This window comes from Aphidius gifuensis, linkage group LG3, assembly GCF_014905175.1.
Source record: "Aphidius gifuensis isolate YNYX2018 linkage group LG3, ASM1490517v1, whole genome shotgun sequence".
Lineage (NCBI taxonomy): Eukaryota > Metazoa > Arthropoda > Insecta > Hymenoptera > Braconidae > Aphidius > Aphidius gifuensis.
Window position 1 is genome coordinate 24,927,680 of NC_057790.1, and position 24,094 is coordinate 24,951,773.

The 24,094-nt window shown below is 25.4% G+C and overlaps 1 protein-coding gene across 2 annotated transcripts; it reads right to left on the reverse strand.

Moving 5' to 3' along the window:
• Positions 1 to 59: 59 nt before the first annotated feature.
• LOC122853189 (inhibitory POU protein) lies at positions 60 to 23,487 on the reverse strand. Of its 2 annotated transcripts, none has more exons than XM_044153505.1 (4): positions 22,357 to 23,487; positions 8,544 to 8,600; positions 4,742 to 4,948; positions 60 to 2,277 (listed from the first exon to the last, which is right to left on the reverse strand). In XM_044153505.1, exons 1-4 carry the CDS (start codon positions 22,516 to 22,518, stop codon positions 1,516 to 1,518), a joined length of 1,188 nt encoding a protein of 395 aa, XP_044009440.1. In that variant the 5' UTR covers positions 22,519 to 23,487; the 3' UTR covers positions 60 to 1,515. The 2 variants fall into 2 exon arrangements, with proteins under 2 accessions (XP_044009440.1, XP_044009439.1); XM_044153504.1 differs by having other exon boundaries at positions 457 to 2,277; positions 4,760 to 4,948.
• Between the last annotated feature and the right edge of the window lie 607 nt (positions 23,488 to 24,094).

Below are 24,094 nucleotides of genomic sequence, written 5' to 3' on the forward strand. Positions count from 1 at the left end.
TCTAAAATTTAATTAATTTATTTGTTGATTAAATAAAATTAAGAGGATAATCAATGCTATTTTTTTTTTTTTTTTAAATCTATTATCTATCTAAATGGTATTGCTTTGATATGATATATAATACAGTCTTTTCACTGATTGTCCAACATCACTATTCAACACTTTCTTCACTATTTTAATCACCAAAATTGCAATTTAATTTTCATTTGCCATTTTATCATAACATTCCACAATATTTTTCAAATGTTTATCCTCTATTTTTTTTGTTAATTTAATTTTTTTTCTCGTTTCATTAGGATTAATATCACTTTATGCACGAATTAATCGCACATTGACTCTAATAACAAATACATGATAGGTATATTTAATTTAATTTAATTTAATTTAATTTTTCTTTATTATAATCAATTATATTATAATTAATAATTAAAATTTAAAATTTAATATTTTCCTCCATTAGTTACTTTAATTGTACATATTTTCAAAAATTTCATTGAATTGTACTTTATTATTTTTTTTATCAAGCAAATATATTATTATTTTATTAAATTTTTAATCAACTTTTAAGTTGACACTTTAATTCAACGTATTTTATTTTTTATTTTTATATTTATTTCACCTTGTATGACTTGGTTCTTTTATATACACGTGTCCACACATTGCTTATATATACATATGTATATATAAACTTTTGTCTGTATATTTGAAAGGTATTAAACTACCCCAGTAAAAGACGCAGAGCGTGGGAACCGCAATGCGCGTATATTATGTTTTACTCTCTTTCATGTTTTTTATTTTACTTTTTTTTTCTTTTTTTTATTATATTTTATATACTGTCTTAGGTAGACTGGTAATACTGTCCATCCGTGACTTCCGGTTTACAGAGTCTTGTGCCAGGGTATAGACCATTTTCCAAGTGGGTTATATGTCTGATCGATCAGACTGTATATATAACTTTTATGTTAGCTATTTTTTAGTAGCTAACAAAAAGAAAAAAAAAAAAATAACCAAGTTATAATATTATTCTTTTTTTTCTTATTGAATTTAATATTTATTTTTTTTTTTTCTTCATTTATAATTTAATTTTCAAAATAACTAGATTTTATTTATATAATATTTTTTTTTTTTTTTTTTATCAATTTGGGGGCACTGATTAGGTTTAAATTAATTATTTATTTTTTTTTAATTTTGAGTAATATATTTTATTTACTCTTGGAGGCTGTGACATCCAATTCGTCGCACCAACCGCAAAAAAATTTAATTCATAATTGAATTGAACTTTTTATTTCTCAATATTCCTGATTTTTGTTGTTTTTTTTTTTCATTAAACTTTGTTTCTTTTATAAATTATTTATTTATTTATTTGTTTTTTATAATTTAAAAGTTGATGGTTCAAAGTGTTCAGGGCCAGCCTTGATATTCCCCAAGTGGCTCAGGTTTTGGTTCAAGGTTGTTTGAGTTTTGTGGTGGTGGCGGTGGATACAGTCAATTTTGTTGTCACAAGCCACCCTCTGGTCAATGTTGAGCAGCAAATTTCATACGTTTTTGTTTTTGTCGTTGATTACAAAACCAAACTCTAACAACATTTTTTTTTAAATCCAATTTTTCAGCAATTGCTGCAATTTTTTCACCAGATGGTCTTGGTTGTACAGCAAAAAATGCTTCTAATGAACGTTTTTCTGGTGCAGCAATACTTGTACGTTTTCTTTTTTTTTCACCAGCTGGTAATACTGATGGTGCATCTGGATCACGTCTTTTATTTTTAGCTTGTGCTTCAGCTTCTTCAAGCCATGCTTGTAATATTGGTTTAAGTGCAATCATATTATTATGTGATAATGTTAATGATTCAAAACGGCATATTGTTGATTGTGATAATGCACCAACACCAGGTAATTTAAGATTAGCTAATGCTTTACCAACATCAGCTTGTGTAACACCAAGTTTAATACGTCTTTGTTTAAAACGTTCAGCAAATGCTTCAAGTTCACGTGGATCTGTATCAGCATCAGGATGTAAACCAGCAGCAGCTGCTGCGGCTGCTGCTGCTGCCATTGCTGGATGATGATGTGGATGTGGTACGCTACCACCAATATTACCATGATGATGATGACCCATCATTCCATTCATTCCACCGTACACTGATGGTCCATGTATACCACCATGATGACCTGGACCACCTCCTCCTCCACCACCACCACCTTCTGACATTGGTGTTAATGTTGTCATTGAATTTGCTGGATCCAACATGTCTAGACTTTCCATTCCCGGATGGCTCATCTATAAAAAAATTCATATTCAAAAATACATCATAATTAATTGATTAGTTTTTTTTTTATTTAATTTGAATTATTATTATTATTTATTTAACAAGTTTTAAAATATTTTAGAATCATTTACTCAATAAATATTTTATAATATAACATCTATTTAATTTAAACACTGGAAATATCAAAAAAATAAATTAAATTAAATAATTTTAAATTTTTTTTTATTTATTAATTTGATAAAATTAATTTCAATGCTCTTTTTCAACAATGAGGATTTCAATTTCCCTTGGGGCATAAGTTCAATCATTGAATTGTGCTATTCTTGTATTATATTTATAAAATACATGTGTATATTTCAGTTAAAGTATATGATGTGCAAGTTGTGAGGGGAGTGCCTGTTGGTCGATGGCACGCGCCAACAATTGCTATACTATATTCATTCTTGATATACGAGATATAAGATAATCAAAAAAAATTAGACACATTATCAATTGTTACAATCAAATAAATTAAACAAAAAATTAATTATTTATTTTTTTCTTTATACTTTTAGATTGACTGATTATTTAATTTTCATTTTAAATAATTTATGTTTTTATTTAAAAATTTATAAATTATAATTCAATTTTTTTCTATATGTTTATTTTCTTTATTTTTTTTTTACAAGAAAAAAAATTAATTAATTAAAATTTTACCCCGCAGAGGGGTAGATACTTGCTATTGCAATAATTTTTTTTTTATTTTACAAATTTTAGATAATTGAAATTTGACATTTACATGAATATACTGCAACGTTATTCAAGTGTCAAAGTACCAGTTAATTTAAGCATACACAGTACACACATACGTCATAAAAGCTATACAATTATTCGACACGTGCCGTGACCATGCTCGAGCAACCGTGTCCTGCGTCCCCCCTTGCTCTTTTGCAAATTATTTATGAGACGGACAAAATATTTTAAACTCACCCCTTAAATTTTCACGCTCTAAAAAAATAATAATAATAATATAAATAAAATATTAAATTATTTTAAATTTTAAAAAACAAATTATAGGTATGCGGAAAATGAACCCAAAAAAATATATATATATATTTATATATAAATAAATGTCTAGTCAAAATAAAAAAATGTCAAATATATATAAAAATGAACATTGGGACAAAAATAATGTTCATTTCCCCTTCACATATGTCTATCTCATATATATTTTTTTTTTTTGTCTTCTTCATCACCCTCATTCCAAATGGCACAGTTATATTCGAATCGAATTGCAATTGGGGTGAGTTAAAATACAAACAAATAATATATCTATATAGAATAAATCTATCTGTTTATTTGAATGTGTATTTATATGTACCATAAACATAGCCATAGTATATATTTTGTCCTCTCGGGAAAAACCCAAGTAATATTTCATCATTACTATGACATCAATGTACAGTAGGGTTATATAAAAAAAAAAAAAAAAAAATAGTCATATTCGTAACAAGGTCGATCCTTCATCGCATATTAAAACATCCCTTCAGTCACAGGGTATAAATCGAAGTATTGAAACTCGTTAACTATCAACAACATAACTTTTTTTTTTTTTCATCAAAAAATTATATGGTTAAAATATATTTATATATAAATATATTATAGGGTTAATATTTAATTCATACATAGAAAAATAAGGGACAAGTTTTATGCGACACTTAACGCAGTGACCATCTGCGATAACGTAAAAATTAATATATATTGTGTTATGTGACTTGTAATTTATATTAAACATAAATATCATGAAAATTCAGATGAATAATAAGGGTTCATGATATTAATATTAGGGGAGATATGTGTTTTATATTTTATGATAATTTAATAAACAGTTAACAAGCCATAGGCATGTTTACAATTTAACTGTAAATATTTAATTCAAAATTATTATATGGCAATTTTGATTTTAATTTTTTTGCTATTATTTAGTATCTTGATGTTAATAGAGTGAGGAATATTTTTTTAAATATTTTTATAAATAAAAAAAATAAATAAATCGGTGGTCAGGATCGAAACAAAAAAGAGTGTCCTGAATTTGGGGCAAATATCTCCTGACATAGAACAAGCGAAGGGGTTTTTGTGCCCCGAGCTCGTTTTATGCCGGGAAGTATTCGCATTCAACTCAGGAGCTTACATACATAACATTGAAAATTATCAGTTGAGAGATGAGTACCGATTTCATCAAGAATTCACACTCTTTGTATGTTACCTTCGTGGTATTTGAACTGAAGACCCTCAAGAACCGTAGGCAAGACGCTTGCCCACTCAACCACTAGCCCACTGGCTCTTAACTACTTTTATATTTTTTGTGTAGAATTTCTTGGTTTAAAATTATTTAAGTGAATATTTTTAATTTATTTAAATATTTAAGTCGTTAATTTTCTAAATATTTATTTGTTATTATATATAGTTATTATTGTATTGATGATTTAAACTCACAAATAGGTGTGATTGTACCTGATGATGAGGTCGATTATTTGAATGTGGATTTGACATATGTGAGCCATGATGATAAACAGATACTGGATCATGTTTTAATTGCATTGGTGTGCCAGAATTATGTTTTCCTAGATCAGCTGCAAGTGCTTCGGCTCTTGATAAAAGACCATCTTGAAGACCACTATTTAAACCACCAAATAAATCACCCTGTAACAAATAAAAAAAAAAAACAAATCATACAATATTTATAACATTTAATTAAATTAATAACATCAACATTCATTTTTAAATTTAAAAAAAAAATAAAAGTTTTATATTATTTTAAATATTTTTTCTTTTATAATTTTTTTTTTTTTTTTTAAATAAAATAGTATATCCGGCAATATATTCATTACGGTTCGTAGTATTCGCATAGACCGATCAATTTTTCATGTGAAAAGCACCGCGTCGTGCCCGCGAGTCTCGTCAAAGTGGAAAGGGGGGCTTCGATTATTTATGAACTTTGCCACTGCTTTCTTTTCCTTTTTCTACATTTATTTTTTCTTTTTTTTTTCCTTCTATTTTTATTATCGTCATTTTTTTTTTTTTTTTTACCGTGTAAACTCGATATTATATCTCCACTTGTAACACTTTGTATCTTATGCATTTTTCAAATACGATATTGCTACATAAATTTTCATAAGCTTTAATAACATTGAAAGAGTTTGTTGACAATAATATATTTATCAGATTTTTATGTATACTTTGAAAGAATATGATTTTATTGAATGAATAAATAAATAGATTTATTATTTAATATCAAATAAATATAAATGATTTATAAATTTAGCGAAATTACTCGGCACTTTGGCATAAATTTTGTGCAATTTTTGTGCATCATTTAATAATTTTCAAAAATTCCTTACTAGTATTTTCTATTTTTGTTGATACAATTAGTGAAAAAAAATTGTCTGATGACAAATAAAATGTCCAGCATTTTCTGTACCCAACGTTTTCTTTTTAATTTTTTTTTGCAATAAAAAATGTTTCCTTTAAACATTATTCATGATTATTAATTCATTTTTTTTTTAGTTTATTTTTCTCTGGGTTTATTTTAAAAAGAGTAATGAGTCTCATTCGAAGAGTATACAATGTCTTAACGAGGCAATTAATCTCGTCTTCGTTCAATTATCTTTTTGTATAGTCCCGGAGGTGCGTTGTGAAGAATCACCTCGTTGTTGTTCTCAATTCACAAGTTGAGAGAGAATAAGTGTAGCGCATTTCAAGGGTGGTAATGAAAAATAACAAAAAGAGAAAGAAAAAAATTATATATATCAGTGAAATAGGGTACAAATTGCTCCTGTTACAAGACCATAGTTAACGGCCCAATTGTTGAGAGAAAACTTGTTGCTGGATATTTTTGCCTTTATCCCCTTTATTCTTAACATAGTCGTAACATCGACCTGACTAATAGAGTCATTTTTTTCCAACGTTTGTACAATGTTTATTCTCATTTTCTATATCTTTCAACACAATTCCCAAACGTTAAAAATTAGCTAATTATCTCTGAATTATTTGACCAAAATCGTTGGCTAATCTGTCAGTATTAAATGAAAAAAAAAAAGATAGATAAAATTAGTGTCATTTTGTGGTGAATAATTGCGAGGTAAATAAAGGTGAACATGTTTAAATTAAAAGACGAGGTTGTCATCAGAAAAAAAAAAAAAGTAGCTGGAGGTTTTGTAATTTATTATCAATGCAACAACGAAGGGTGCAATGTGAGAAAAGACTAATGACACAATCAAATGAATAATCAATTTCCAGTTAAAAAAAAAATTAAAAAAACGTACTATTTAACGAGACATTTAATTTTAAATAAATTTTTTATTTAAATATATATCACTCAATAAAAAAACCAACGATTCAAATAATTTATTAGACTTCTTAGTTAGCAGTAAAAATTATTTTTTATTTTTTTTTGAATTCTATTTTATTATTTAAATTTTCATCTTTGTTATTGATCAATTAATTACAGGACGATTAATTAGCTGACAATATAAAAATTGAGCTTTTTAATTTTCTCAGAAATTATTATTTTTATTTATTTGTTCATTTGTTTGTTTGTAATTTGAAAAATGAAAAAATTTTAAAGTTATGTAAAATTATACATTTTAATTTTCGATATATATAAATTCATATTTTGCTGTTAAAATAACAAGTTGAAGCATATATGAAAAACTTTAAAATGCGCGCCAAAATAACATGATTCCATTAGAATTTTCAACTCATAAATAAATTATATTATCCAGAAAATATGACAGCTGACACGAAAACGAGCAGTCTGCTTGTGCATATCAAAGTGTCTCATGTCAAGATGATTACCAGTAAAAATAAACTTTAATAAAAAATTTCATAAAAATAAAAATAATAAATACTATATACCTATTCACTCTGAAATTCATAAATATTAAAACTTTTTTTTTTTCTAATAAAATTAACAAATAACAGTAAAATAAAAAATTCATCTGAACAATAAATTCATACTCGATGAAATCCACTAAATATGTATACCCCAGACAAGATAAAATTATTATTTTATCATCATCAGACTTGCACAAAAAAAATGATTAAATTAAAGCTCTAAAAATAATTTTTATTATCCAATAAAAAAATAAAAATTTAACCTCATTTTGTTTATAAAAAAAATATCTTTTATTATAAAATTTTTACAGTTAAAATATATGTATTATTTAAAACCTTTAAACAAGCAAAGTTGATGAAAATAAATAATTTAATAATTAAAATTATAAAACAAAAAAATAGTTTGATATGAAAAAAAAAAAATACAAGTATATGTGCAGGTGTCCAGGTGGATCCGTGAAAAGCATAAGTGACACTTGACTTGTTTTTATGATGAAACAATTTCAAAGTGAAAGTGCCTCATATCTAAATAATCAATTTTCTACTGGCCATAATCGTAACCGCGAGTTAGCCAGTTTATGTCGTCCACATACAATATAACGACATCAACTCCTATAACTAACTTTATCTTTATTTATTTACTTTTTTTTTTATATTTTTATTTTTCACTTCTTCAACACGTAAAACATAAATATTACGTGAAAGAAAAAAATATTATAGATAGACGTATATATAAGTAAACAAACGACCGGAAAAACTCTTTTTATTTTTTTATTTTTTTTTTTTATGAATGTATAGATGATGGGTTTACCCAACTTTTATATAAACCTTTGAAATGCGGATATATGTTTTTTATTTTTTTTTGTTTTGTGGTGCTTTTTTTGTGTAAAAAGTATTTTTTTTATTTTTTTTATTTTTAAATTTCATGATGTGGATGACTATACGTTGACTTCTACTACTAGCTACAGTTTAGTCTCTAGTGTATATATATAAAAACTAAAAGAGAGATATAAAAGTCAGTGATGGGAGGGTAAACAGAAATATGCTTTCTATAACAGCTTTTAAAAAAGTCTTGACATTTTTTATCTTAGCTTTAACAAAATAAAAGTTTAGCTTTTTTATTCTTTTGTCTTTTTTAATTTAGACAGGAAAATATACAATAAAGTTGAAATATATATTTTAGTTTTTTTAATAAATTGAATACTATTTTATTTTTTTTTAAACTTTTTCAATTTTGCTTGGTATAAAAAAAAAATATTTATATTTAAAAAATTTACGGACGAAATATTTTCTAGTTTAATTAAATTTTTAGGTTTTTTTTCTTATTAAAAATATCGAATGATTACAAAATTATTTATTTATTAATTTTTCATATGGATTATTTAAAATTTATACGACTTACATTGTGCCTTGGTGACCAAGAATTGCACATGATCGATGCATCTTCTAATATTCGACTCTGAAACAAAAAATTAAAATTCATTTTTAAAAAAATTACATGAGATATTTAAAATTAAGACCAATATCAGCTTTTGAGTGCTCTTATTTTTTTCTTTTTTTGTAAAATTCACTTCAAATTCAAGGAATTTATTACAAACATTTGTGAAGAAAAAAAAAATAGAGAAAAGTGTCCTGCATTTGGGGCAAATATCTCTTGGCATAGAACAAGCGAGGGGGCTTTTTGTGCCCCGAAGCTCGTTTTATGCCAGAAAGTATTTGCAACTAATACTTGAGTGAGTTGAGTAAATTCGACTTTAGGAGACTGGACTATAAACTCAGTTACCCAATATGGTCCGATTGAACAAGTCTTTTAAAATTTCAAATATAAGCGCACCAAGCACTAGTTGAACTGAAGATCTTCAGAACCGTAGGCAAGACACTTGCCCACTCAACCACTAGCCCACTGGCTCTTAATTATGTTTATATTTTTTGTGTAGAATTTCTTGGTTTAAAATTATTTGAGTGAATGTTTTTAATTTCATTTAAATATTTTAGTTGTTAATGTTCTAAATATTGATTTGTTATTATATAAATATTAAAACTAAGACCAATATCAGCTTTTGAGTACTCATATTTTTTTCTTTTTTTGTAAAATTCACTTCAAATTCAAGGAATTTATTACAAACAGTTGTGGAGAAAAAAAAAAATAGAGAAAAGAGCGAAAATAAAAAGGATGCTTCGTTAGTAACAGTTCTCTCTTTACTCAATATATTTATAGTCAATTTATTTTTATTGTAAAACTGTGAGCCAATAAAGATAATTAAAAATAATTGGAATAATGAAAACCCGATGACATCCAGACGACAATTCGTAAACAACAACTAAAATCAATATGGAAATTTTAATAATGAATATATTCTTGATTTAAAAATACAATTTTTATAAACCCACTTATTTGGTCTATATACAAAATTATAATCATCAATTTTATCCAAGTTTGAATACATAAAATTCCATAATAAAATTTGAAAAATAAATTCAATATCTTTACACTGAATGAATGTCTTAATTTTTTAAAAATTAATATTCAGGGTTTTTAAATTCGGTAAATTTATTTTATAAGAAATGTAAAATTTTATTCAAATGTAAAAGTTATTCATCTAGAAAATTTAATTTTTTTATCGAAACTCGATATACATATATTAAATTATATATTAATACAGTTATAAATGTGAAGATTGACATTATCAGGTCATCCGCCGGCGTGACGGCTTATCAATTAAAATACTTTGGGAATCGCTAATTTTATTTTTTTTTCACTAGACTGAATAATCTAATTACAGATAGTCTACTCTACTTTTAAAAAACATTTTTAAATTTTTTAATATTAGTTTGTTTGCAGCTGGATGAAATAAATTTCAAATATTCGTGATATTTCTAAAATAGAAAAAAAATATATACCTTTAAAATAGAAATATCAAATTAAAATAGATATTTATAATTATTGTTCATAAATTTATAATTTAAAAATAATCTAGTCTAGACAGTCAAAAATTATTTTCTATTTATTGTTTTTATTATTTTAGTCTTTGTTAATTACAAATATTCTAAAGCAAATGTCATTTGATTGGATAACAAATTTTTAGAGTTTGAAAAAATTAGCACATTAAATATTTTCAAGCAGTGTCTGAGCATTTTTTTTAAATGTATTCATTCCATCTGTATAAATAAATAAAAACATTATTAAATAACAAAAATAACAAGCTAAATTTTAAGTTTTCTTTAATTAATAATTGGAGAAAAATATATTTAGAATGATATTATAAATTTAAGTAGTACAAGTCAAGCAATGGCAGACAAAAATTAATATGAAAATTTTATTAAATTTATAATTTGAATAATTTTATTCAGTTAAAATTTAAAGATGACGTCTAGTGTATATTAAAATATCGCGTGTATTTTATTGTTGCCGACGCCCCTGTCTATCTACGTGACCGATTAACCAACCACCAGCCAAGCATTGATTGAATTCTATATGTGTGCGCGTGATATGATCGATTGGATCGCGGGCAAGCTCGTTCAGCCCGGGAAATTTCATACAACTAACCAAATGTATACAAAAAAAAAAACAATAAATAATAAAAAATTACATATATATGTTCAATCTTTTGTGCCCAGTATTATTATTTTTTTTTCTATTTTTTTTTTTCCTCTTTTAGTACGCAATAAATGCAATATTTTATTTGACCATATTTCAATTTTTTTTTCCTTTTTTTTGAATACAAAACTTTTGTGTCTATAGCTGCACTTTTTCATGTATATTTTTCTATTCTTAGTAACTAAAGTTTGACTATAATATTTTTCAAATATAAATTTTATACTTTTTTAAATTTTATCATCATTATTATTAATATTATTTAAAAAATAAAAAATTATTCTATCAATTACACTGACTAATTTATGGAGAGACCAATTTTTTTTTATTTTTAGAGTTGCTTGAATTATTTATCCTTTTCTATTTCACATATAGACTTTCGTATTATTCTGAAGTGTATTTTATATCAAGTTGAATTTTCTTATTTATTTCTTTTTTTTTTTTTGAAAATATTTTCGAGGTAGAGAGAAATACGTCAGGATGATGTAGGTGTGTTATATAAATGAGCTTGCAATTTCCGGAAATTGGTGTGTGGTTATATAGCATTGCTACGTGACGATCGTTTCATCTTTGCCAGAAAGATAAAAAAAAAAATGCAATATACATGTACCTATAAGTGTATACATGTCGGTGTAGAATAGACGTGTTTTTTATATACATATGTATGTATCTTATAAGGATGAACGTGAGAAACATTGCGTGATTAAACTGCCTCACTGGGACGATTCTGCGCTCTTTCTTGTCTTGTATGTATCCATGTATATATCATGGTCGTTTGTCAAGATACACGTTAAATTACACCTTAATAAATTTATAAATAAACTATATAAAAAATATCCTAAATATATATTGAACACATCTTTTTTTTTCATGTTTAAAAGTACAATTATCAAATCGAAATAATTTACACGTTTACGAAAAAATTTCCTAGAAAAAGAATAAACAATTTATTTCAATTATAAATTATTATTAATTATTTATTTTTATTATATTAATGATTTAATTAAAATGTAGAATTTTTTATGAATAATAAATGATAAAAATTTATGTTTAAAAAAATTGTTAGCAAATTAAAATGACTTACTGGTTGAAAGAAATTTTTTAGAAAAAAAAATATAATATATAATTATTAATGAATTATAATTACTATTATCTATTTTTTTTTATTTAAAAATAATTTTATTTCATTTGTAGAATATGTTTTTAATATTAAAAATTTCCAAGTTATAAAAAGAAAAAAATAAAAGTCACATAAAAAAATAAAGAAAAAAGTAAAAAAAATTCAACTGATAATTACCAAGATTTACGGGCACCAAGTGAGTCAAAGTGTGAAGTCATGTTCAAACTCTACCCCTGCACTTAATACCAAGTGTACCCCCAATTTTACCTTTTTATTTTTTTTCTTTTTTGCTCTTGTCATTTCAATCCGAGTCTCTATCTTTTAGGGTGAGTTTTTCCTCGTCTTATCGCAATTCCCGTTAATAACAAATGAAGTTTTAGTACTGTGACGCTTTTCCCTTGGCATTATATCTTACATTGGCTTTTGTTATAATCGAAGAAACTTCTACTCCATTCTCACTGTCAACCCCTTTATATTATTCATCAGATTCATTTAGCCAAAAGTTTGCCAAAAATTTTTTTTCTTTTTTACATCAGATTTTATTTTTAAATATTTAATATATAAAGTATTGATAAAAGTTGAGATCAAATGAAAGGGTCAAAATATACTTTAATATTTCGTTGGAGATTTGTACTTTTGATTTTTGAAGCTGTATTATTATTTAAATAAAAATACACAGGATGAAGCATCCAAGCACGAGATTAATATAAGTACCAACTTGCTAAAGAGAATTTATTAAATTTAATAATGTAATATTCTGATTTTATTTTCTGTTTTTTGTACTTGTAATACTAAAACTCTTGATGGTTTATTTTTTGACCATTTTACCTCTTTTCTTAAAAAAATAAATAATATAAATTTCCATCATCAAAAGCACAACCAACTACCATATTTTTTCTCTATTTATTCCAAGAAAAAAAAAAACTGAAAATCAAATTTTATAATCCTCTTACAAGACTTGAATAAATAATATACAACAAAATTATTTATGAAATTTTTTTTCATCTATTTGTGACATCTTGTGTTTAAAAAAATTATACTCATCTACAGAAAATTTTGATGAAATTTTGATTATCATATAAATATTTTAAATGTGTTTAAAAATTTTGTAAATTTTTTATCAGAAAAAAAAGAAACATTAAAGATTTTACATTTTCAATTAATTTTAGATGTTAATTTGTCATTTAATAATTAGAGCCAAATTACTTTTTGCAATTACGAGATATTATTAATTTTTTTTTTCCCATTTTTGCAATAATTAAAATGATTATTTAAGATGATATGATATTATACTAAAAATAATTATTTTTAATAGAAAAAATATGTTATAAAAAGCGTGTTAAAAATCAGTGATTTAATAAAATTTTACAGTATCAGTAATAACAGAGCCACAAAACGCTGATTGGCTGAATTTTGAACCGCCCCCGCATCCCCGCCAATCAGATACGAAGCTTTTCACATCGATCCATACACCATCCACTATAGTCCGCCGCCATACTCAAACCTGTCGGCTCGGCATGTGCTCGGAAATATTTTCTATCTTGCTTTTACATTTTACCAGTTTATTTCTTTCTTTAATATACATACACACACGCATACACTCAAAAAAAAAGCTCAACCACACGTCAAACAAACCGAAAAAAAATAAAATAAAATTCAAGCTTTTTTTCTGGTACCAAAAAAAAGCTGCATAGTATAAGAGAAAAATTAAAAAACAACTGTACAAAAATGATGTAGCAAATGAACTTTAGAGCTTTTTTATCATGAAAAACTTTGTTCAATACATCGAGAATAAAGATTGACTTCAACACCGCACCATTTTAAAATTTAACAACTTTTATTTTTAATTAATGGTCGGTATATGTTTAAGTAACACTTTTAAATTGTTTATAATTTTTAATTAACTCCTCAATTATATGTATTTTATTTTGATAATAATATTGCTTCAATTTGTTAATAAATTTTCTAAACATTTTAGTTTTCTTTCACATAAAAATCAAAAATAAAATACATTTTATTTTAATACCCAAATTAATGTGTTATAAATTTAATTAATAAATATAAATTAATAATTTTTAAAATTGAAATATCATGTTTTCTATTGAGAGGAATTATAATTTAAAAAAAAAATACATCAATTTAATTTAATGCTTCACATTATTGACCAACTTGAAGTATGTAGCTTTTTTTTTTATATGTAGCCGCAATAACGGCTCTCAATTTTATACGATGCCTTATATAAAAATCTAACTTAAAAAATATATATCTACCTTTCTATGTATCTAATGGATTCTCATTTATTTCTTTCTCAATTTATTTTTCATTTTAATTTTATTTATTTATTTTTATATTTACCAGGAAAGGAAAACGTTTCTAGAATTTTTTATAAATAAAACTTTTTTTCTTGAAATTGTTTTGAACGTGTTTCACTGATCTTCGTTTATATATATTTGTATTTAATTTTCATCAATAATATCTGATGGAATTTAAAAATCACTGCAATTAATTTAACTTTTTTATTTTGTTTGATGGAAATTGTTAAAATTGCATTACAGTGTATATATTCATAAAAATGTTTATAGGGTTATTGATGTATCATTATGATAATAATTCAAAGTTGGAGGGTTCAGTGAATAAATATATATATACATACCAATACAAGTCGTGGACAACTGTGTCACTTTGCTTATATTATAATCAATGCAAACTCGAGTTTACCGAGTCTGTGCGCAATTCAGTAAAACCTCCTTGTTTTCCGCGTTGTTTGACATACAATTTGTATGTATGTATTAATGTATTTATGTATTTATGAATGTATGCTATAAAAATAAATGTTTTGACCCTACAAATAAAAAATTACGACCATGAACCTCATATGACTTGGACAATAAAGGCTCAAAAAAATTATTTCCATTACTTAAAAAATAATAAAAAACTATAATTTATAAAGTAAAAATTTAATAATTTTTAAAAAGTTTTATTTTTTCATTAAATAAATATATAAAAAACCATTTAAAATTTATAAAATCAAAGTATTGGATAAACCAATGATGACATAGACAAAAGAAGAAGAAAAAAAAAAAAAAAATGATATTTCTGATATTTTTGAAAGGTATATATAAAAATCAATTCCCAAAAGAATTTAAGTTGGATAAGATATATGAAATTGCCTTTATACACTTGAGTAGAAAATTATATATATAGTTTGAGTAAAGCGTCGAGATACCCTTAATAAAATTATCGTCATGCCGTGTTACGATCACCGCGGACAAATCGACGTTTCAATTTTGTTAATGCTCGTTTGTGATCCCACAGGGAGGCCCCCAGAGCAAAGTATACACCAAAAGCTCGTTTTACTTCTCTCTACAAGTAGAGATGAAAATATCTTTGTCTGGTATATAACCTTTATTCGCATTTGTCTGATGGCTTAAGAAGGAACAAGAAAATGACAAAGATAATGATTCTTGTTGGTATAAACCACCACTGTATTATTATAGCATAATAAAAATTTTTTATACACAAAAAGCTACTGTATAATGTGTGAGGAGTAATAGTAAAATTTGTATACAAGTGTATTTTATTTATTTTTATTTTTTTATATAGAATTTTTTAATTTTCATATTGATCTATACTGAATACTGATGGCACGCGTATATAAAATTGATGTGGCTTATGATAATGTCATGTACAAATAGACATACATGTAATTGTTTAAGCAAGTACTTCAACTTAAATTTATACAATTGGGGTGGTGTTTTAGACACGTGCTGTCACGTGTATTTCTTAATGTCTCATTGAACTTCTACAACCCTCACTTGTATTTTTTGGCATCCTAAAATTTTTACGCCACGCGACCAACCTGTCACATGATTTACTACATTAAACTCCCTCGATCTGTCTTTATACCAACATACACATTCCATATTTGATCCACGTCACTTGCTATAACACATTATCTATCCATCAAATAATCAACTCTAAGTGAGACAAATTTAATTTAATTAATATGTTTTTTTTTTAGTTAAAATTTGAAGTGGTATTTCGTTTTTTTAAATTCATTTTTTGTAGATTGATTTTTTTTTTTTTTTTAGTTTATAATTTTATGCTGTTTAAAAATATAATGGTGAACTTGAAATACTTTCGCTTTCGGTTGGTGTGATGGGTGTGAAAATCGACCGGATTTTATGCTTGAGATATTTTCGTAGATACCGAGACTGCGCTCTGTAATATTTATGAACTGTATGTATGATTTTAAATGCGCAATAAAAAAATATTTTGCAGTAGCTTGAAAAAAATTTATGAATATTTTTTCATATCATTTAATACAGCTTTGAAAATATTTCTAAGCAGAAATTTCATGATATTATTTCTCTGTTATCTGAGCAACACTAAAATATAATTATCTTGAAAGTTTTGGAATTTAATTTCAATTATTTTTATTTCTATTGCAATTTATATAAAGATTCTAAAATTCAAAAAATATTTATAATATTTATCTCAAATGTTAATTACTAAATCTGGCTAAATATAAATTTAAATCTCAATTAAAAATACTAAAATCAGCTAAATATATAAATACAATTTTTCTCGGTGTTGAAAAAAAAATATATGTATATTAAAAATTAATTTAACACAGTCTAAGCCATAATGTCCATATCTACTTACAAAATATGACAATATTTAACTAAAAAAAAACATCAAAATATTTTATAATAAGCATAATAAAAGTAGATATAATTATCAAGTAATTTAAAAATATTAATATACACATAAAGTCCTTTTAAAACATATAATTATTCAAAATAATCCGTCGGACTAATGATTGATTTAATCACTGCTCAGTGTGTCGACCCAGACAAATATTTAAAAATATAAATTCCCATTATCATCGCAAATGCAAAATGAAAATTTATAATCAAATAAATAATGTATCTTTTATTATTTAAAAATATTATTCCAAAGCTATATTTCCAAGGCATATATCAAAATAACAATACATTCATAATAGTTAAAAAAATTTCCAAGTCAATATTCAAAAGCAGATCGTCCAAAACACCAACAAGCTGATATGGCAACATAAATTGTACATTGTATATGTCTATAAATAGAAGGGTCAGTCAGTGTATGGAACGTGTGTGCCTATTTGAAGAGTGACACACATCAAATTGGGACGATGCAATACGTATGTTTGCCTAAGTCCAACTCCCTCATGTGACTACATGAGTATTCAATATACACGCATGCATTTAAGAAGGACTATGACAAAGGTATATACATAGACAATATACATATACATACATATATACAATCCCCATAAAATTAAACAGGTGCAACGACAACGCATTGGTCTATATATTGTCTATACTACTATCGTATATATAGAATTGACAATAGTCCAAGGGGGGTTGACTGGGTGGACAGGGGGTAGTCTCATCATTTGTGTATATAGGGGAACTAAATATCAACGATACAAATCGTGTTGTCTGTATGTAGATACATCAGACATATGGTCGTAATGATAGACTCTTGATTTTCATGAGGGCCACTTCAACCAACCGCAACTTTTATAACCCGTGATTGCTCATCACGCATATACTAGCATCACCTGTTTTTCTTCACATAATATTTTTTAAATTTTAATATTAAAAATAATATTTATTTATTTATATTATATTAAAATTGTTAATTTAAATTTTTTATTTTATCTTGACCCAAAATTACCATCAAGTTTTATGACAAATTATTTGGTTGCCTGGAGATTAACTCTCCGTGACTTTTGGCGGGTAAATAGACAGGGTTGAATATGCAATCTATTATATACATGGTAATGTTGGTGTGTGTGTGTATATAATTTTATATTCATGAAGTATTTTCACAAATGAAGAGAATCGAGACGTATGTGTGTAGACAAACACTGGTTGAGAGTTTCATCATAGTAGAGACAAAAAAAATAAAAAAACAAATATATATATAACAGTGATAAAAATAAATTATTGAATTATTGAACGGTCTCGTGTTTTACACTGTCTAATAAAATTATATAGAGCCAATATTTTAAATGGCATCAATCTTTATGTATAAATAAAATAATTTTTTTTAATTTTATTGATAATTTAATATTTTAAAGTCAAAATAATTGTATATTTTTTTTTTCCTTCAATATATTGTTTTGAAAATAATTTGAGCATGTAATTAATTAAATGGACTTGAGGAAATTAAAAAAAAAAACAATACAATTTAGTTAATAAAATCTGGAAAATGAAAATTAAATGAAACAAATAAAATTTTGTAATTTTGTAATGATATATATTTGGGGTTTATTTCCGCTTGTTAATTGTGAACATGATATAATTTAAGGGAAAATTAAAGAGATACCATTTTTGTTAATGATTTATGATGTATATTGTGATGGTCAAAATTTTCTACTTGTATGTATGAATATTAAGGTATGAGATGGTAGGATTGTATGGAGAGAGAAAAGGGCTTGTACACTCTGGGGGCATTAGTGGGGACCGTAATAAAAATAATAATTATAAGAGCGTTAAACCACCGCCGGAAGTTGCTTACATTTTGCTTGTTATATTTTACTAACAGGGTGAATTGTGAACCCTTCGTCAACCCCCAAAAAAAACTTGTAAATAAACATACTAAAATAATACAACCTGATAATTCAACAGGAAATTATTCAACAAATCTTACTTGTCAACTTTTATTTTTCATATAATTTATCATGTTTTTTGGCTTGATAATTTACTGGATAATAAAGTAAGAGATAAATACTTTGTTAAAATAATATTTTGTATTTTTCAATAATATTTATAATATTATTTTTTGAAAAATAAATGAAAATAAGTGGAATTTAATTTTTAAGCATTCAGGAATTTTATATTTTGGTGTTGTTTACATACTAACAGCATTCAATCTCGGAAATATTTTTTTTCAACAATAATGACTTTGAAAAAATATCAAGTCGAAGGAAATATATAAACAATTGAAATCAATATCTTTAGAAATTGACATTTAAAGAATAACAATTAGAAAAAACAAAATGCATATTTAAATTATTAAAAATATAATTAAAAATAAATCGAACAAGTTTTAAATACACTTTTTCTCTTATTATTGACAATTTATATTTAAAAAAAAAATATATATATATCATTCTTGGATATAAATTTCATGAGGAAAAAAAAGAAAATTTGATATAATTGTTGTCGTGAGTTTGCATGTGCGTGACTAGACTTTATTCAGTTTCTTCTTCACTAATTTTTAAACAATTATCGGAGCACTTATTTTTTGAAGAGGGATTATTTTTACTACCCTCAACGTTCCCAGCACCCAACTTGTTGTCAACCATAATTTTTTTTTCTACCCATCTTACTTAAAAAAAAAACATTCAAAACTCCGATATAAAATTATATCGTTTATACAAGTTTAAAAATATAAAATAAATTCAAAAAAAAAAAAAACAATCACGCAATGAGTATATCTTTAGAATACAAAAAAAAAAAGAAATAATTATTTTATTTTTAAATATTTTTTTACTGAAAATAAATTCAAACAATAGAAAAAAAATAAACAAATAATTAAATAAATATACAATATACAATACAATACGTATTTTCCAATAAATCTATTTTTTTTCTAATTTAATTTTTTGCATTTCAACTTATCAACTTCAATTTGAACTTATCAACTTACATTATTTATATATTTATTTATCTATCTTATTTTTTTATACACGCACAACAACCATTATTTTCAATTCATCCAAATTAACGCTACTATTCTCCATGTCTGTCTCCGTGAAGGACAATAAATAAGGGTAGAAATCGAGTAGTAAATATAAATCAGGAGTGATTGGATGTAAGTGGGGAGCGTTATGTGTCCCCAGTGTCCCGTGTAGTGTGCAATACTCGACCACGGAAATTTCTTCAGAATCCCCATTCCGGATCCAAACTATCTCAGATGCTCCGCCGACAAACCGCACTAACAATTTTTACAATCTCAATATCTTGCATCCATATCATCAAAAAAAAGAACCACCTCAATGACTTTTTTTTTCCATAAAAATTAATCAATCTTCTTCTTCTTCTTTTCTTAATTTATTTTTATATATTTTTATCCACAAAAAAAGTAAGAACCAAGCTCTAAATAAAACCCGTAAAATTTAACAAATTTTATAAATTGTCCCCCAAGGAAAATTGTGTATATATATTTTTATTTTTTTTATTATTAACATCAGGTGCATGGCCCCACTGATGAAGACTATGTCAAAGGGAAGAACCAAAAAACAGATGATTAAAAAAAAAAAACTACAATGTCACCTGTATATTGTCGACATTATAAATAGTTTTATATATCGATCCAAAAATCTTATGTAATAAAAAAATATATAAATATAACGTGACTCTTTGTGCACATGGTGATGGAAAAAAAAAAAAAGTAGAATAGATATTCAACTCAACGTGACACCCTCTTTTTTATATAATTTTTTTTATACAATGACATTATTCGATGATAATAATAAACAAATTGATAATTATTAAAATTGATTGGGGTAAAATAAATTATGATATATTTTTTTTACTATTTACAATTTTAGTTAAAATTACAATCCACATGTTTATTTCCCAGATTTAATATACTATTAAAAACTTATTAATCATTATTAATTTATACACTTCATTATCCTCATGACATATAGAAAATTTTTATCATTATATTTAATAAATAGATATTTGTCTACATATTTTATGATTAATTTATATTTTACAAGCAAGTTTGTATGCCAACAAAAAAATAATATTTTAATTTTTTTTTAGTGGGTTTTTAATTTTTAAAAAATTTATTTATGATAGTATTATTTTTTAGGGTTCGATTATACTTTATATATATTTTGAGGGCAATTTTTTGAAGTGAAAAATTAATTTACATCGATGTTCAACATGTGTATTGAATATTTAAATTTTTTAAATATGTTTGTTAAATTAATTAGGGCAAATAATCTCTTGAATTTTTTTACATGTTTTTATTGAAAATGAATAATTAGAAAAGTTTTTTATCATAAAATAATCAGGGTTGACGTGTCATTAATTTTCATTGGGGTTATCCTCTCGATTAAACTACTTTTTTGATAAGTGGATCTAATGAAAAAAAAATTAAAATAAAAGAGTAATTGTTAATAATTATTTTGTATATAAAATTTGAAAATTTTTGATAAATAATATTTGTTTTAGGAATAAATTTTATAGATGATTGAATTTTTATCTGGTATATTTGAATAAATATAAATGAGGATAAGAAAAGATGAATCGATTACGAGTTGAATAATCGTGAATTACATTATGTATAATGTATGATGTATATATACAAAGTATACTTGTGTAATCTCATTCAGTTACTCAACGACGGTCGACAGTTTTTATCCTATTACGATGCATGAATAAAGTAAAGACCATCAGTGTCTGAGGGCCCACAACAAGATGAGGGAATTGAAAAAGAAAAGTAGAAAAAAAATAAAAAACATGTATGCAAAAAGTAGGGGAAATAAGTATACAGTATAAATTTGTTTACATTTAAAAAAAAAAGTCAAGTACCGTCGGTTGAAAGTTTTTTTTTTTTAAAGAGTTTTAAAGTCAAAGTTATTATTAAAATAAATGAAAAACAAATAAAAATAAATTATTAACAAAGAGAGAAATATATCAAGTGAAAATAACTCTATGTAATATTTTTAGAATTATTTATTTTTTATCATGTTGTATATATTTGTCTGGGTATATTGTGTGTTCCACATATACAGCAGACAGAATGCAGTCAGGAGCCAGTCAATGTCAATTTATTCCAATGAATTTTTCATTTTATTTTATCTATTTTATTCCTTGGTATATACGGTGATGATAATTTCCGGTGGATAAATTTTAAATAATATATTTTTAAATAATAAAAGATACATTATTTACTTGATTATAAATTTTCATTTTGCATTTGCGATGATAATGGGAATTTATATTTTTAAATATTTGTCTGGGTCGACACACTGAGCAGTGATTAAATCAATCATTAGTCCGACGGATTATTTTGAATAATTATATGTTTTAAAAGGACTTTATGTGTATATTAATATTTTTAAATTACTTGATAATTATATCTACTTTTATTATGCTTATTATAAAATATTTTGATGTTTTTTTTTAGTTAAATATTGTCATATTTTGTAAGTAGATATGGACATTATGGCTGAGACTGTGTTGAATTAATTTTTAATATATATATTTTTTTTTTTCTACACCGAGAAAAATTGTATTTTTATATTTAGCTGATTTTAGTATTTTTATTTGAGATTTAAAATTATATTTAGCCAGATTTAGTAATTAACATTTGAGATAAATATTATGAATATTTTTTGAATTTTAGATATTAAATTAAATATAGAAATAAATTTAATTTTAAATTACGTATACTGTGTAATGACGTTTGATAAATGATTTGTTGTCATACCTGGGGATTTGGCATGCACCTTCTTGGTGGTGGTGGCATGTTATCAGGACCACTTCGATAAGATGGTGGTGAATATCTTCCAGAGGGAAAACACCCTGGTCCCGAAATTTGTGTACCATGAAGACCCTTACTGCTCATCATCTTGTCAGGTGAATACATCATCTTCACAACTTGTTGATAATGTAAATAACAATTCACAAATTTTCACAATATATTTATTCAGTCACAAATAACCAATATGTCACCACTCAAAAAAATTCTTTCTCAATTCTTTCGCTCTCTTATTAAGAAACTGTCAGTATGTTTCACAATAAATAAATAGTAAAACAAAATAAAAAGCAAAAAAAAAAAAAAAGAAAAACAATAACAATTCAAAACAAAAATAAAACAAACAGAAAAAAAAAAACTCCCGCCCGGAAGTTTTTAGCAGGAAGTACGACGTCTTGGCATTAGCCTAGACGTCTATATAATCACAAAAAAAATATTTTTATTTCAGTAAATATAACAATGTTTTTAATAACACTTTTATCAAAGTATCAACGAAAAAAAACACTAATCGTCCTACAATTCAAGTGACAAAAATTCAAATTGTCTCGTCTCATTTCGCCCAATGTGTCACGTGTTTTATTAAAAACATACAAATTTTCAAAAAAATTAATACCATTATATCTCTACTCCATTTCTAATGACCATTTCCAACACACAATATAAATTTCATAACAGTCCTTGTACTCAATTCATCATTTAAATCTGTACCATATACCAAAATGGCTGTCACTAAAAAAATTTCCCTCCAATTTAAAAAGAAATTATAAAAAACAATCCAAAAAATCAAAAACAAATTTTGATAAGATAATTAAATAAAAATAGTCTTTAAATAGCAATTAAAAAAAAAAAAAAAAATGATTTTATTCACTGATGAAACAAATTGTATAATCCAGATGATGAATGTTGATATATTTATGATCACTTGATACTCGACTGTATCGTGTGAGTGCGCGACATGTTCTGAACCGGCAACCACAACGCCAAAGTTAAAACACCAGCTTGCAAGCTCACAGTACTAGCGTGGGGCAGTAGTGAATACAAGGGTGGAATATATATTGTTGGAAGGAGAAAAAGGACAAAATTCAAAACAGAGATATGTAGAGGTTATACAATAGTCAAATATACCTATACAGTTGTAGAAACACTCACAAGTTTTATTTTAGTGTGCGCAAGTTCTAACTGAAGAGATAAAAGTTTTTTGTAAAAAGAATAAAAAAATATGTATATGTGTGTTATGTGTATTGGTCGTAGCGGGTTGGTCGACGATTGCGAGACAACGAGTATTTCAACTGAGGGTTCTTGGCAATGTATACAGAAAGGTGGGATGAAGGTTGATGGGTGGTTTTAGGGTGGTAGACTACAGGGTTGTATATGTTTTATCATGGAAGGGATACATTGACGAGATATATATGTAGTTTGGAATATTGTAACAGATATATAAAATACCAAAAGATAGAGAGAGCTGTGAATATACTCCAGCTTGCTCTAGCTGAATCAAGGCGGAGTCAAATTATCTTGACGCATGCGTTTATACTACTTACAGACGGCCATCTTGATTATTTATTTTTTTTTTTTCTTCTTTTTATATAGTAGTATTTTTTTGCCTCTTTGAAAATTTTTTTTTTTCAGCCTGATACCCTACGAAATGAATCCAAAGTCTTGCATATGTGTATTGTATGCTGTGATGCTT